This window comes from Meriones unguiculatus, chromosome 19, assembly GCF_030254825.1.
Source record: "Meriones unguiculatus strain TT.TT164.6M chromosome 19, Bangor_MerUng_6.1, whole genome shotgun sequence".
In the NCBI taxonomy this organism is placed as follows: Eukaryota; Metazoa; Chordata; class Mammalia; order Rodentia; family Muridae; genus Meriones; species Meriones unguiculatus.
In genome coordinates, this window is record NC_083366.1 from 35,036,738 (window position 1) to 35,053,916 (window position 17,179).

Genomic DNA, 17,179 nt, shown 5'->3' on the forward strand with positions numbered 1-17,179 from the left:
GCTAAGGGAGAAAGAATAAGTCTTCATCAGGGATGAGACTCCTAATTAGTTATTCAATGCCAAGTGGTAAGCCGCTAAATCAAATCCACACAAAAAACACTTAATAGTTTCAATGTGTGGTGTTAATGTATTTTATGAGAGCGACAGAATAATACATAAAACAATAATATATAAAACAATAATGAAAAACAGGACATGAATTTGCGAAGTAGTAAAGGGGATGGGGGGCTAGAGGCAGGTACTTGGGAAAAGTTTGAGAGTAAAGTGAAAGCAGAGAAATTATAGTTTAATTCCTAAAAATCATTTTTAATTTTTCAGTAAGACATCATTTGTGAAGAAAGTATGAGCAACAATTGACATTGAGGCCTCATAAAACCAAAAAGTTTCTACAGAACTGATGAAACAAAATAAAAAATTTTAAAAAAGAAAAAAAAAAAGAACTGATGAAACAATTAAGTGAAGAGGAAGTCCACAGAGTGGAAAAGAATTTATACATCTACAGGTTCTTCTGCCAGCTATACATCTGACAGATTAATATTCAGAATATTATAAAGCAGTGAAAAAAAACATTAAAAAACTTTCAAATCTAAATGCAGAGTTCTCAAAAGAGGAATGTAAATAGTTAAGGAGTATCTCCACAAGTGTTCATCATCCTTAGCAATTAAAAAATACAATTCAAAACAAGTTTAAGATTTCATCTTATCACAGCCAGAACGGCAAAGGTCAGGGAAACAATCCACAGAAAATGGTAGAGAAGATGTAGGGAAAGGGGAACACTCATTTACTGTTGGCAGAATTGCGACCTAGTGCATCCACTCTGAAAACTGATACAAAGATTCCTCAGAAAGTGAAAAATAAATCTACCACATGACACAGCTACACCACTTCTTGACGTATGCTCAAAGGACTCAACAGATACTTCTTCAGCCATGGTCACGGCAGCTCTAATCACAATAGCTAGGAAATGGAAATAGTCCTAATGTCATTCAACTCATGAGTGAGTAATAAAAATGTGGGACACACACACTTGAAATATTACTCAGCCACAAGGAAACATGAAATGGAATTTGTAAGTAAGTAGCTAGAACTAAATATATATATATATATATATAATTACATTGACAGAAATAACCCAGATAAGAGAAACAAATGGCACATGTTCTCTCATATATATATTTCCAAGCTCCAATTCTTCAAATGTGAGTATATAACCTGAAGTAACCATAAAGCCAGGAAAGTAAACCACGGCTGGGAGGGCACTAGAGAGAGGAACAGTAGTAGAGGAGTGATATAAAAGAGGAAATGGAAAAAATGGGGCATTATTTGGGGAAGCTGGGAAGGAGGTTAATACAACAGGAGAGGGAGAAAAGAATGAAAGTATGAAAAAGAATGTTTGAAAAGCCATAATAATTCATAGTTTTATTTACCTAAAATTACATGAAATACACATAAATGTGTGTGTGTGTGTGTGTGTGTGTGTGTGTAAATACTTATGGGAAAGATGGTAAGATGGAGAAGAGCAGGTGAGAAAAATCAACTAAAATAACGTATTATGAACGTGACAATGAAACGTGTTGCTCTGTAACTAATTAGAAAATAATCTTGGAAAGTCCTAAGGTTGAACATGCACTATGTGGACCCCTGTAAGAGTGTACTGCACATCACCAACGGAACCACAAAAATGTTTCACCTCAGTAGTTTTTTATTCATTTTTAGCCCTTGAGTAAAAACTGATAGGTCCCAAATTTCACATATTTCCAACTGAGTTCAGTTCCTCTAAATAAAAGCACTCCCAATAATGACATCTTTACCAAATGAGACCAAGTCCATGCTCTGCTCTCTCCATGAGCAAAATGAAAATTGGTCCCCTCCTTATTTTAAGGAAGGGCTGCATACTTTTTTTTCTGTGACTAAAAATGAAACATCAGAAGACAGAAGTACAAAGGGCCTTGTATCTTAGGACGTTAAAACCTCATAGCTGCTTTGAATTAAATATAAGATTTTAAAATAGGTCACTCTGCCTCAGTTTATCTGAGCACTGCAGTGATCTGCCTAGAATTAACTAAAGAAAAGTAACTAAGGGAGAAACACCTGCTGTAAAAGATTTTCAAGCATACCAACCCTGTTTGTCTTGAAATAGACATACTTTAGTTTTATCTACTAGGCTTTCATACTATGCTTTTGTTTTACCGTTAATAACGTTCATATTTTCCCCAAAAGTCTTTCCTTTGATCTAACCAAACACATTCTGAACAGCTATATTCTTTTAGAAATCCCGAAAAACACTATCAATGGAGGACTATAGCATCAAATAATTTAACTGTAGTATATATGGCAAGCCAGACACAATTATATCTGTCACTTTAAATAACAAAATTTCAAGTACATGACTACTTAAAATACTCTACATGAAAAAAGTGTCTTCTCTGTATATTTACTAAATGTAGGCAGAAATGGATATCAAGTCAGTCATTCTTCTCCAAGGAAGAAAATTTCTAAATCGCACAAAGGTGATTATTTCTGAATAATGAAAAGAAGTTCATTGCAAGATATTAAAAAGAAAAGATTGTTCTTTTCAGTGAAGTCATATTGACTTTAGCTTTCAGTTCCTTTATAACAACCACACTTCTGTTGTAGTTTAATAACTCTTTCTGTATCCCCAGTTTCTAAGAATACCTACCTCAGGCCCTGTGATGTGCATTAGACCAGACATAGCAGAGGCGACAGCATCATAACCTGCTCTCTGAGACATGGGCCCTGTCTGGCCATATCCTGCAACAAGAAGAACAGGCATTCAGCATCACATGGCGTTGAGAGCGTGCTAGAGCCATTCACCTCAAGAAACTGCAGCACTTTTCCTTTCTGATCAGTATGACCCCTTGACGGAGGCAGTAAGCATTAACTGTATATTATGGAACACAAAAACCTGCTCAACTGCTGGCCTCGTTCTAACCTCAGGAGTGTTTTGTTTGGCCTTTGGAATATTTTGGAATGATTTTATTTAGTTGGCAACATTTTTTTTAAGATAGCATATAAGACATAATTTCTAGCTTCTCTTTAAAAGTCAGAAAATAAACCGGGCACGGCTGGGACACATGCCTTTAATCCCAGCACTCAGGAGGCAGAGGCAGGTGCATCTGAGTTTAAAGGCCAGCCTGGTCTACAGAGTGAGTGCCGAGACAGCCAAGGCTACACAGAGAAACCTTGTCTCAAGAAAACACAAACACACAGAGAAGAACATATATCCACTCTTAGCCCCTATCCTCCCCCTGGAAGCAAGCCAAGTTGAACAGCTCCCCGCTTTACATGGGGCATGCTCTCTCTCTCCTTGGGCCTCCACCCACTTCTTTATGTCAGCTCCAAGGCCTCACTACGCACTAGCTGCTCTTCTTCCATGACAGTTCACAAAGTGAAGCAAAATGTATTTGCTAGAATAGGTCCGCAAAGCTCTCAACTAAGGCAACAAATCCTAAGTGACAGACTTTAAAACTGGACATACTTCAGGAATGGTGGTGCAGTGTGTGCCTGTACTCTGAGCACTCAGGGGGCTAAAAGGGAAGACCCAGAGTTTGGGGTTAGCCTGAACTACATAGCTAGTCCCTGTGTCAAAAGACAGCAGCCATATAAAAAACAACTTCATGACCTATCAGTGTCATTTTAGGTGCTACATATTTTTCTTTCTGACTTTTTTTTGTTAGAAAGGAAAGGCAAAAATCAAGAGAACATGAGTAATCTTTCTTTTACTCTTTTTCTCTCTTGGTACTCATTGTTGAATCCTAAAGGTTCTATCAGCTGTAGGATTCCATCTCCAAATCCCATTTATGACCCAGAGAGTGAACAAATGACGAGCTTTGCTGACATCTGTATTTATATGCTCTGCTTAATAAGTACGTAGAAAGGGTCTCCTGGGGGACTTGTTTCACCAAACACTGGGGAGGCATGCCATTTCAATCCCTCCTTCCCTCCAGTCCTCTACTTAAATGTTTCCTCAGCAAAAAAAGACTTCCTTAATGGCCCTTTGTAGAAAGCAGCTTACATCCCATTTTCAATTTCCTTTATGCAATTTGTGTTCATAGCACTTTCAACCTCAAAGAAGTGTAATATAGTTGTTTACTGCTTGCAGTTCTCTCCTCCATGCTTAAATGTAACCTCTGTGAATGTTTTCTGTTTGAGTGGCAGCTCTCTCTCCTTAGCCTCTAGTATAATGTTTGATGACACTTAATGGAGGAATAAATACTTGTTACTCAAAAATTATCATGTTTTTCAAGATCAATCCATAAACTGAATGAAGAAGCCAAAGAAGTTATATGGTCTAATCATCAGTTAATCTACTCAGACATATTTGCTAGCAAAAATGGTCTCTGTTAGCACAAAAGCATATAAAAATCCTCACTTGAAACATGGATAAAGTCAGGAGCAGTAGCACACACGTATAATCCCAGCACTCTGGGAGGCAGAGGTCAGTGGATCTCTGTGAGTTCGAGGCCAGCTTGGTCTACAAAGCAAGTCCAGGACAGCCAAGGTCAGAGAAACCCTTTCTTAGAAAAGAAAAGGAAAGAAAGAAAGAAAGAAAGAAAGAAAGAAAGAAAGAAAGAAAGAAAGAAAGAAAGATGAGGGTAATATGAAGATATTATTAATTAAAGATTAAAAGATATTTGTCTCTTGTTTGTTTTTCTGGGTCTTGAGACAACAGCTTACTTTATAGCCCCATCTTGGGCTCTCAGACTTCCTGTCTCAACTCTCCCGTTTGCCAGGATAACAGGTAGGTACCAATGGGCTTGGTTGATGATATCCCTCATAACCGGTGACAGAAATGTGCCATATGTCCTTTGTATTTTGTTATGCAAATTTTCAAACAAAATAGAGAAAATTTGTAATAAGCCTATCATTTAATTTCAATTATCACATATTTACAGACAATCTTTCCAATATATTTACCTTCCAGTTACAACTATTGTATGAAAAAAAAATATGATTTAAAAGAAAAACTTGAATGTCCTGATTCAGGTAAAAAGTTGTTTTTTCTTAATTTCAAAAACAATGCATATAATTTCTAAACTATTACTCTTTAAAGCTTTAAAATAGAAAAAAATGGACTATGGAGAGATCATAACAATAAAAGAATTCGATGCTAGGATGAAGCTGAGAAACAGTTATTTATCTTTATTAACTTACCACAAAAGTCCGTTATGAGTAAAAATGGAAAAGATATTTATTCAAATGGAATTGAGGGGTCCTTCCAGAAGAAAAGAAGCTAATATTTTAACTGTATTCAGTACATTTGTAGTCTTAGCGGGGTCTGCCCATAATTCCCCTGTTTACATCGTCTTCTTGATGATAAAAGAAAACTCACTTTATTCACAGAATTTCTCAGCATACAAATCTATTCTTGAATTATGTATTGAATAAACTTTATCCATAATGAAAAACAACAATTAAAAAAAACAAACAAACAAGTGAAGTCAGCAGTCGCCATGCAAGAAATCTGGAAAGTTCCTCCAAGCTTTGGCGAGTAGATTTCAGTGCATCTGTTAGTGGTGCTAGACCAGACTTGCAGTCCTCACTGCAATGTTTTCCAAGCCACAGATCATTCCCAGCATGGAACAGCATCCTGGAGCAAAGCAAAGCTTCTGGCACACAGAAGGAACACTGTGACTGGTAAACCACTTGTAGGCTCAACAGGAATCTCGCGGAGGATGAGGTTTCAGTGAGCTCAACTTTAGGAAAATCAATATGTGCATCTAGCGAGAAGCCCAAATCCTTCAAGTGAGACGAACTAAGGCCTCTCCCCATCAGCACAACTCTAAAGGAATCTTCTAGAGGAGCTTGCAGAGAAATGTGCTCAGGAGGAAATCAAACAGCTTACTAAATAAGTGTATCACACGGCTGTCTTGTGATATAAATTCTCTCTTTTGTTCATTTCATAACATGAGTGAAGCACAAATACCATAAACTTTAAATTCAAACTTCCTACTCTCTCTAGTGAAGAAATATGTAGATAGTTTCATTGGAGACAGAAGGTACAATTAAAAAGAGAGTAAACTTTAGAGTTGAAAAAAATCCACATTCAATTATGGCTCTGCCAACTATTAAATCTTCAACAATTCACTTAATTTCCCTGAGCTTCAATGATAATACTTTTATCTCACACATTTACTGTGAAAATTCAACTTGACTGCACAGCATAAGCAAAGTGAATTTTACACTGAGCATTAAATATACATTAATCAATAAAAACCTACTTGTCAACACACCAATAACACATTAGCTTACATTCTTCCATACGGTATTGAGAAGACCATAAGAAAGGCTACTTTGAAGTATGTCAAAGTATTGAGACTAGAAGTCCTAAGTATTGAAATTAAGTTGTCTAACATCCATAAAAGATGGAAGATTTTTTATAATTGGAACTTAACACTTGCTCAATATACATAAAAAAGTGGTAGCAATACCATAATATAGTAAAGCTGGGTGGGGTGGTGCACATCTTTAATCCCAGCATTTGGGAAGCAGAGGTAGGCCAACATCTGTGAGCTTGAGTCTAGCCTGGTGTACAAGTGAGTTCCTGAACAACCAAGGCTACATAGAGAGACTCTGTCTCAAAAAATAAACAAAAATAGTAATATACATGTGTATATGTGTCTATATGTGTTTGTGAGCCAAAAAAAAATTGTCTTTTCACCTAATACTTAACTATTAAATGCTATTAATAATACCAACAGTTTTGACAATAGTATTAACAATTAGATTTCTCTGTTGGTAATGTGAAAACTGGAATTATCTACTGAAAATTTCAATAAATATCTGGGTATGAAATCCAAATAGTTGCGGTCTTTGTTTTACTTTTATCTCTACAGTTTCAAAACAGCTATCAAAAAAACCTACCAGTTCTTTCTCTTGAAATTGAGGGGGCTGCAGAAATGCAGAAGCACACTGTTCTCTGCCTCCTGTCCTCTGTCTCTCTGTCTCTTTGTCTTGGTCTGTCTCTCAGTCTCTGTCTTTCTGTCTCCTTCTCCCTCTCCCCTTCTTACTGCCTCCCTACACACACTTCGACTTACTTTCACTGTGAGGGACAAGCGCGCCATCTCGTGGCTCTTATGAACAATGACTAGAAAGCAAAACTTGCTTGCTGGAAAGGGAGTAAAAGGGGTCCTGTTTTCATTCTCTTCTTACTAGAGCCTTGCTTCTCGTCATCCTTCTCTCCTTCACCAGCAGTCTTAGAAAGCAGCACAAAGAGGCACTCATGCTCTCTGTAACTCTGTGAAGCCTCACAGTGTTCAGTGCCCTCTCTACCAATGCTTACCCTTTGGGGAGTCTCAAATCCCTTTGAAAAACTGTTGAGAAGCTCTGCACACACCCCAAATGAATGGAACTGAATGAATGTTGCTCACAGGATGCATTTCTGCACCGTATTGGGTCAGGTTGAGCATCTTAGTAGCACCCAATGGTTATATACACCTGTCCCAAACCCAAAGCGCCTCAATTCTCAGGACAGCTCTCCTGATAGAGATCAGCCTAAGGTCAGCTTGAAGCTTCTAAGTAACAAAGAGTTTCAGGGTGGGGTGTTAGCCTGATAACAATAAAAGGAAAGAGAACAAAATAAAGCCTAGGGAGTATTATAACAGAGCTGAGATATGGGCTCAAATCTGTATTCTTAAACACAAAGATGTTTATGTGTACTTATGTTTGCCTTGACATCACCATCCAAAATTCTGAAATACTAGAAGCTTTTGATGTCCTAAACAAAAATGACAACAACTCACATACCATTAACCAACATTGTTCATTTTCCTATATTCACTGGCTCATTTAATGAAAATCACACCTCAGCATATACACAATCAAGGATCCTGAGTTACCCCAAACTCTGGTCTTTAACTCCTTGCTCATATAACTGGTCAATAATTCCTGGTTGATTATTTGTCCTGCCAGATATCTCCCATACCTATCTAAGGTCTTATACTCTTATTTACTGCTCCCCTGCCTCAATTTACTTTTCATGTGATACAAAGAACTTCCAAAAATCAGATCAAATTGTTTCTATATTAAAATTCTTGTTCAAATATCTATAGGATTAAAAAGATTCACAAACATGGCTTATTGGGTTCCTTATGATGTAATCAGTTCAACATTCACTGTATCTTTTGCCACGCCTCCAAAGCAGTTTAAATTCAGTATAGTTGTTCTCCAGACACGAGCAGCTCTTTAGTTCCTCTGGCCCTCTGTTCATGCTATTTTACACATTATCCCCACATCCACTGTCTGGTATCTGATTCCCTCAAAGACACAGACCAGGGAGAGGCTCTTAGGAACAAGGAAGAAAGACATTTCAAAGGTGAGTACATCTGTGCCAGTAGTGAATGTAAAAACAAAATATAAATACAGTAATATAATTAGATAGCTAATACTAATATTCTAAAAGTTGTAGAAAGTCTAACAATAGGCCATTATGTGGGAAGAGCAAAAGGTAATAAAATATTTGGTGATGAATAATAAAGTACATAAATATCCGCACTTCTTTTGTCAGCTGTTTTTTGTTTGTCTGTTTGTTTTATAGTGTGAAGAGTTAAAATGATAAGAGGGCCTGAAACACAGCTCATCAGGAAATAGCACTTTTTCTGAAAGCCTGATGACTTGAGTTCTATTCCTAGACCCCAAGCCTGATATGGTGATACACATTTGTAATCCCAGCATTCCTCCTGTGAGATGGGAGGCAGAGACAGGGGAATCTCCTGAAAGCTCACAGGCCAGCTATCATGGAATAGACTGCCCAACAGAAACATAAGACAAAATTAACATGTGAAAGGCCAGAACTGACTCCCAAAATTGCCCTCTGTCCTCCATATGCATATCATAACCCATAGTCCACCACACACACACACACACACACACACACACACACACACACACACACTTTTTGGTGGGGGGGGTGTTAAAGAAAGGGTTTCCCTGTGTAGCCTTGGCTGTTCTGGATGCACTTTGCAGACCAGGCTGGTCTTGAACTCACAGAGATCTGCCTGCCTCTGCCTTCCTGAGTGCTGGGATTACAGGTGTGTGCCTCCGCACCTAGCTCACACACACAGTTTTTAAGTTAAAATATGAACAAAGACACAGTATTTTAAAGTTTTATTTTATTTAAATGTTTGTTTTCTACCCATTAAAAATGCCCAGGAATAAGGGAATAACACAGAACAAGTATTCCTAGTATCCAAACTGCAGTGAATTTAAACACATCAACTACCTTAAATTTGTGTGTCCATAGTGAATTTTTAATTGCCCGTAACTGTTGCTATATACTAGGATATAAATTCATACTGTGAAGATTAGTAAGTAAGGGAAACTTTTGCATCTACCTAACCTTCACTGAGTAATAATCAAGTAGTTGATGATAGAATTGTGTGTGTGTGTGTGTGTGTGTGTGTGTGTGTGTGTGTGTGTTGCATGCACACATCTGGCAGCCAGAGATGAAGACCAGTTGCCTTCATCACTAAATCACTTAAACCTTATTTTTTTAAAACAGCTGTTCTCACTGTACCTGGAGCTCACTGATTGGCTACACTGGGTGGCTTCAGAGCACCAGGGATCTATCTCTATACTCCTTGATCCCCAGCACTGGGGTTGCTGATTGATATAAGCCACCTTGCCCAGAGCATTATGTGGGTTCTGAAGATTCATATTGGGTTCTCATGTTTGTATGGCAAGCATTTTGCCAACTTACACATCTACCCATAATCCAGAGAAATTAGTTTTGTAAAAGTTTAACAACCATGGTTCATGTCATTAGTCCCAGCACCTGGGAGGCAGTGACGGGGAGATCTCTGAGTTTGAGTTCAGCCTCATCTACAGAGTGAGTTCCAGGATAGCCAAAGCCACACAGAAAAAGCCTGACTCAAAAAAAAAGTTTACCAAGCATGAAGAAAACATAGCAGAGTTAAACCCATTGCTATAGAATTCCTACAGAATTAATAGATATATGCAAACATTAATAATAATGAACATACACAATCATTAATAACTTCTCCAACTTCACCTTCACAAAAAGGTGTCATTATGTGACACCTAGAAAAACATCATTTCTATTAAATACTCTTGACAAAAATAGAACTCAAATAAAAATCTGAACAATCTTACAGATTTGTCTATGTACTATTAAAAAATACAGACATTATAGAAACACAATTAGCATAACAGGACAAAAGAGAAAATCAAGAAAGTTACAAGGAAAAAGAAAGATTGGAAAGGGGCTGTAAGGTAAAGAAGATATTTGAGAGAGAGAAATTTGAATGGCAATTGCATGCTTAATTACCTTAATCACTATTTTTATTTATGTTTAATAATGGCACTGCATATATATAGGCTTTAAGTTTATGTGTGTGTGTAAGTGTATGTCGGGGGGGAAGGGAAAAGAAAAAGGAGAGGAAGAGAGAGAGAACCTGCATGCATGCTTGCCAGTGTCTTTGTGGAAGCCAGATGTCTTGGCTCTCTCCTGCCACCATGTGGATCCCAGGGATAAAACTCAGGTAGTCAAGCTGACTCACCCTGCCAGCCTAATTGAGGATTTAAATAAGGTCATTTTCTATTACGTATATTCTAAGATAATTAGAAAGGACATTACATGAATTCTGATTTTTATTTGTAAACATTCAGTAGTAGAAGATCCATAACAGGTTATGAATTATGAATAAAACATGGTAAGTCATAAATTATTAAACTGGGTACTGAAATATCCTATACTCTGTTCAGTATCACTTTTTCAGAATAATATATAAAACAATAATAATAAATTCTAAAATGTTATGCTGTCCATTTTCGTAGATCTAAAATTACACCAAAAGAACAATAAAAGTACATAAATAATATTAGATATGAAAAGATGTGAGCAAAGGCTCTTATGATGCAAATATGAAAGGTGAGTTCTGGAGGTGTTAAGTGATATTCAGAGTCAGAAAGCGTTAGCAGGAAACCCTGAACTCTAGCTTCAATGTTAAGATCACAATCTGGACATCAACCTGAACAGCAGACATCATTCTCCATTCTTAGCCACTTTCTTTTTTTTAATTAATTTTATTTTTTATTTATTACAATTTATTCACTTTATATCCCAACTGTAGACCCCTCCCTTGTCCCCTCCCAATCCCGCCCTCCCTCCCCCTTCCCCACCTACACCCTCCCTTAGTCCACTGATAGGGGAGGTCCTCCTCCCCTTCCATCTGATCCTAATCTATTAGGTCTCATCAGGACTGGCTGCATTGTCTTCCTCTGTGGCCTGGGAAGGCTGCACTCCACTGGAGGGAGGCTTTCAAAGAGCCAGCCCCTGAGTTCATGTCAGAGACAGCCGCTGTTCCCATTACTAGGGAACCCACTTGGACACTGAGCTGCCATGGGCTACATCTGTGCAGGGGCTCTAGGTTATCTCCATGAATGGTCCTTGGTTGGAGTATCAGTCTCAGAAAAGACCCCTGGGACCAGATTTTTTTTTTCTTTCCTTGTGGAGCTCCTGTCCTCTCCAGGTCTTTCTATAGCCTCCTTCTTTCATAAGATTCCCTGCACTCTGCCCTAAGTTTGACTATGAGTCTCAGCATCTGCTTTGATACCCTGCTGGGTTGAGTCTTTAAGAGGCCCTCTGTGGCCCTCCTGTCCTGTTCCCTGTTTTCTCCCTCTTCCAATGTCTGTCCCGTTTGCCTTTCTGGATAAGGACAGATCAACTTACCCAGGGTCCTCTTTCTTCTAGCAGGTCTCTTAGCCACTTTCTACTTTACACGGATTAATTCAGAAACGAACTTGGGAGATAGTTTTCTAAAAAGTTTTTTTTTTTCTGGTGTTTCCTCTTTGTTGTGTGATCACTTTGCTTGTCCCGAGACATCAGCTGAGAGGAGCAGAATTTTACAATCTTGTGGCTTTTTGCTTTCTTACTAACACTCTGGAAAGTCCCCTGTTGAAACTTTCCCCACAATCATATCTCCAGTTTAATAGGGCTTTTCTTTCTACATCCGTATCCATATTTCTTTCTCTCCTCCTCCCTCCTACTACAAACACTTCAGCTGGATTCCAATGTAACAAGTCTACAGCCAATCTAAAAATAATTAATCCAAGGACCCCATTGGCCTAATAACAGAGACAAGTTAGGGTTATAAAAATAGCATGGCCACAGTACATGCTACTTCAAAAAATTATACTCATGTTTCCTACGTCATCTCATTAATGCTTCACAGTAACTAAATGGAATACATTTTACTGTCCCATTTTAGGTACAATGAAAGAAAACAGTGTTGAAAACAACTAAAACGATTACCCAAGGTTACACCATTACTTACCATGACCCTATAAGCAGCTATAAAACTGTTGACATTCATGATTATAAGTAATATTTAATAAAATATTTACATGAGCACCAACGACTTACATAATATTTGGAACAAAACTGTGATCAAGAATGCCAACAATTTGGACCTTGTTTAAAGACCAAAAGTATGATTAATGCGGTTTGTTCTTTCAACAACCTTTGAAATTAGATCACCAATTTCTATCGGAAGCAGCAGCAAGATTGAGATTGGTTAATTGCAAAGGACTTAAAACATGGGAAACATCATGCTAACAGGCATATGTTCCCAATTCAAACAAAAAGACAAATTGGATGGTGTAACAGAAGCATCCGGTTTTTATCACAAAATTGCCATTTGTTTTACCATATCTAATTTGTTAATGCTAAAAGTACTTTCTGCTTTACAGCTGTTTTATGTACATGTATTTTTTTCCAACTAAATATCATCATACAAGGTAGACAGTAGAAACTTAATATCTGTAAGCTAACTGTGCACATTTTGTGTTTTATGCTATTCCTTTCATGGCTATGATATTCTTTATATAAACTTTCAAAAATGCTTCCGCACAACTGATGGGAGTAGGGGTGGTTGGGTGCCAAGAGCGTTATCTTAACTACGGTATACAATGTATCTTTATGGAAAGAAGACAGCCATTAAAATGTTCATCATCTAAATGGAGTCCAGCACTGCGAAGCTCTGATGCCATGCCGGCCGATTTACACTCTCATGCCCAGATTATCAAGTTCTGATGCCATGCCAGCAGATTTTCACACTCATGCATGGATTATTCTAAATGCTAAAAGATTTATTCAAGAATTGGAGCAAAGGCTGTTAGAAACCACAGTGATATAATGAAAATAAATAAAATTGTCCTCCAACTATGAATTGGAACTTATTTCCATGTTTAAAAAACTATCAGAAAAACAGGAACTCAATGGCTGGCTCTTTGACCTCCCCACCCCCCAAGGGAGGAGTAGTACTGTTAGGCCACAGAGAAGGACTTTGCAGCCAGTCCTGAAGATACCTGATAAAACAGGATCAGATGAATGGGGAGGAGGTTCCCTCCATCAGTGGACTTGGAAAGGGGCAGGGTGGAGATGAGGGAGGGAGGGTGGGATTGGGAGGGAATGAGGGAGCGGGATGCAGCTGGGATACAGAGTTAATAAAATGTAACTGATAAGAAAAAAATAAAATTAAAAAAAAAGAAAAAAACTATCAGAAAAAAATATCAGTGGTTAGTTTTATATTGCAAGCTTCATTACACGAATTCAGGTCACAGTTTGATAGATGCACCATAAAATCACTAAAAAGTGAAAACAGTTAGCATTATTACATATTTTCTAATCTTCAAGAGAAAAATCAAATCTTAAATGACAGAAATGTAAAACAAACTTTTGAGTAGAAAAGAAAATAAAAAACCCAGCCAGACTCTCACATAAGCCAACTCCCTATAGCTGGATTCCCACACTCCAAATAGCAGCACTACGTCAGCCTTTGAAAGGACATTCTAGGCAACGAATACAAAAATATTCAGGACAGACTTCTTTACAAAGCAAGACTAAACATCATCTCAAATCAAATCCAAAGAATAATCCAAATAAGTAACAACTTAATAAGAATCACCTTTATCCTTGTTCCAGGGCCAAGAGAAAAACTCTCAGTTAAAGGCAAATAGACATGTTTATTTAATAAATAAGTGAAACAAAAGAATAAAAGAAGCCACATGAAATATGTCCCTGAGAAGGACATAGTTGAGAGCAATTAGAACTTTTGCGCAGTGAAGACTTTGGTAAGCAATGCTGCCAAGTACTCTCACTGACACTAAATCTCAGGGCAGAGAAATAACATAAAACCAGAGAAACACAATGACATGTATTGGTCCTGGTAAACTCAACATGTATAGACTAGCTAATATGAGGCTTAAAAGCTTGCAGTTACATATAAACACATGGAGTTCTGAAATCTGTTTCTCCACTCAATACCAAGGTCGCTGGAGAAAATGGACTAGGGCATTGGCATGGTGGGGCAAACCTAGAAAGTCATGTGTGAAATAATGTTTACATGTTCAGTGAATACGTCACGGTGAAAGTATACAAAAGGCATCTTTAGGTCATTCGTGTTGGAGGAAGGGAAGAAGAGATGGCTCAGCATTTATTAGCACTTACTTCTCTTCCAGAGGACCCAGGTTCAATTCCCAGAATCCACATGGCAGCTCCCAGCCAACTTTAACACCAGTTCAGTTCCAGGTATTGGACACTTTCTTCTGGCCTCCACAGACATGGGACGTGCATGTGGTGTGCATACACACAAAACATAAAATAATTTTAAAAAAGAAAGGGGGGTTCCCACTGGCCAAATCCGTCAGTATCTGAGCACTGAAAAAAGTCAAAGCTACAGAATAAAACTTACTGATTAAATGATCTTTTATCCCAGTACTTGGAAAACAGAGGCAGACAGATGACTTTAAAGCCATCCTGGTCTACATTGAGAATTCCAGGACACTCAGGGCTATGTACAGAAACCCTACCTGTACCCACTGGGAGGAACTGAGCATATCTTCCTAAGATGTGACATCCACAGTACTTAAAACCCATTTATGAGGAAACGTCAAAGAAATACAAGTTGAGAGACATCCTACCATATAATGGACTCTTCAAAAACACCAATGTCATGAACTATAAGATAAAACCTAAAATAAAGGAGACTAAGTCATAACAGTTGGATTCAACCAAAATGTTATATTTTCCTCAGCTTTAATGGACATTATTGAACAGCTGACAAAATATCAATAGGGTCTAGCTATAAATTACTTAAAATTGGGCTGGAGAAATGGGTCAGTAGTTAAGAGCTCTGGCTGTTCTTCCAGAAATCCTGAGTTCAATTTCCAGTAATCACATGGTGGCTCACAGCCATCTAAAATGGGATTTGATGCCCTCTTTTTTTATAAAGGTATAAATGCATAAAATACTTATGCATTTTTTAAAGAAAGAAATTTTTAAATACTTAAAATGATGTAACATAATATCTTAATTTTCTGAGAGATAATTGTGCTGTTTGCATTATAGAAATCCTTGGATTTATGAAATATAAACTAAAATATTTAAAGGCAAAGGGACAATATGTCTGCCATTTATATGGCCCATATAAAAATTCAAACAGGACAGGTATGTTCTGCATTAAAGACATGTAATGCATGTCTTTAATCCCCATACTTGGGAGGCAGAAGCAAGTGGATCTCTGTAAGGGTGTGGATAGCCCTGTTTAGATAGATTAGATAGATAGATAGATAGATAGATAGATAGATAGATAGATAGATAGATAAGAGAGATAGATAGAGTCATCTGACAAAGGAACCTTAATTAAGAGAGGTTCCAGATGAAATTGGCCTGTAGGCATAACTGCAGAAGAGTCTTGATTATTAATTGATGTGGGAAAGCCAGGCACACTGAAGGCAGCACCCCCGGGCAGGTAGACCTGAAATGTGTAAGGAAGCTAGCAAAAGTGTTCAAGTGGTCAGCAAGCAGTGTTCCTCCATATTTTCTCCCGTGGCTTCCCTCAGTGATGCACTGTGACCCGAAACTTTGAGTGGAATAAACACTTTTGACCCTGAGTTGCTTTTTGGCAATGTTTTGTCACAGCAACAGAAAGCAAACTAGAAAAAACAAAAGGATAATACAAAAGTGTCTGTATATCCAAATGCATAATTTAATAAATTACTCTGCAACCAGTGCTAATATACATCTGAAATTCCCTTAATTTATCTCTATGAAGAAGACAAAGAGGATAAAGAGAGGAGGGAGAGGTGGTGACAGCACAAAAAAGAAAGCCCCACCAGTTCCTAAATATGTTTCTCTATGCCAAGCACTTCATATACAGTAATTCATTTAATCTATACAACTCTAGAATTTTCAAAGGAGAAATTTATAGTTCAGAAAATTTACGTAACTTCCTCAAAGTTACATAAATAGCAAGGCCATTGGTTTTGTTGTTAGCATTTTATTTTTGTTGTTTATTTGGGGGTGTCTGTTTGTTTGTATTATAGTAGATCTCACACATACTAAGTTAACACTCCACCACTGGGCCGCATCGCTGGGGGCTGGCCCCACTTTGTCTGAAAAGTTGCACTTCATCTGCATTAGAATTTCAAGTAAGACTGAAGAGAGAACCTAACAACATTTAAACAGCACAGAAGGGCTAGCAGAGTAGCTCGGTAGGCACAGGGCTTGATTCAGAGCCTGAGTGTCAGGATCCACAAGGTGGAAAGACAGAAGAACCAAGTTCTGCAAGTTGTTCTCTGGTCTCTACGTGCACAAGGTGGCACTCACATGCCCAAAGCCACACAATAAGAAAATGTTTTTAAGACACAAGAAGGCATTGCTAGGCCTCTCAATGTTCTGAACTTTACAGCAACAACAGGAATGTCGTTTGATGAGAATGTAAGAGTGAAGCTATGGAGAGAGTCAGGGAGCATAGCCAATGTTGCTCCTCAAGTCGAGTTCCTAATGAAAACTTCAGGAAGGAAATGGCCATCCAACATAGGAACCAGGAGAGAGTTGTTTTGTTTCTAGTAAGTTTCATTCCACTAATTTTTTACCACTGAATGAAAATTTAACAATTACCAAGAAAACCCATGGCACTTAAGAAAAACCAACAGTAAAAGGGCTCAACTCCACAGGGCATACTGGTTCACTAAGCAGATTCTAGCACCCCCTTGGTTAGGCAGGAAAACAAAGGTCTCCACTGCTGCTACTTTGGTGATCAAGTGTAGTTTCACTCTGAGCTTAAAGCTCTCCTTCACTCCAACAACAGAGATTTCTAACAGCAAGGCTCTCTATACTGGTGTCTCACTCCCTTTC

General features: G+C 37.9%; 1 protein-coding gene across 25 annotated transcripts in view; it reads right to left on the minus strand.

The window, feature by feature from the left end:
• The window catches only part of Sugct (succinyl-CoA:glutarate-CoA transferase), a 707,647-nt gene that overhangs the window by 623,349 nt on the left and 67,119 nt on the right, over nucleotides 1-17,179 (minus strand). For all 25 annotated transcript variants that reach the window (XR_009587720.1, XR_009587721.1, XM_060372766.1 and 22 more), the window contains exon 7: nucleotides 2,681-2,772. Coding sequence is in view for 23 of the 25 variants with exons in the window: in XM_060372766.1 (XP_060228749.1) it covers nucleotides 2,681-2,772 (92 nt within the window). In the remaining 2 variants the exon portion in view is untranslated. The remainder of the gene's footprint in view (nucleotides 1-2,680; nucleotides 2,773-17,179) is intronic.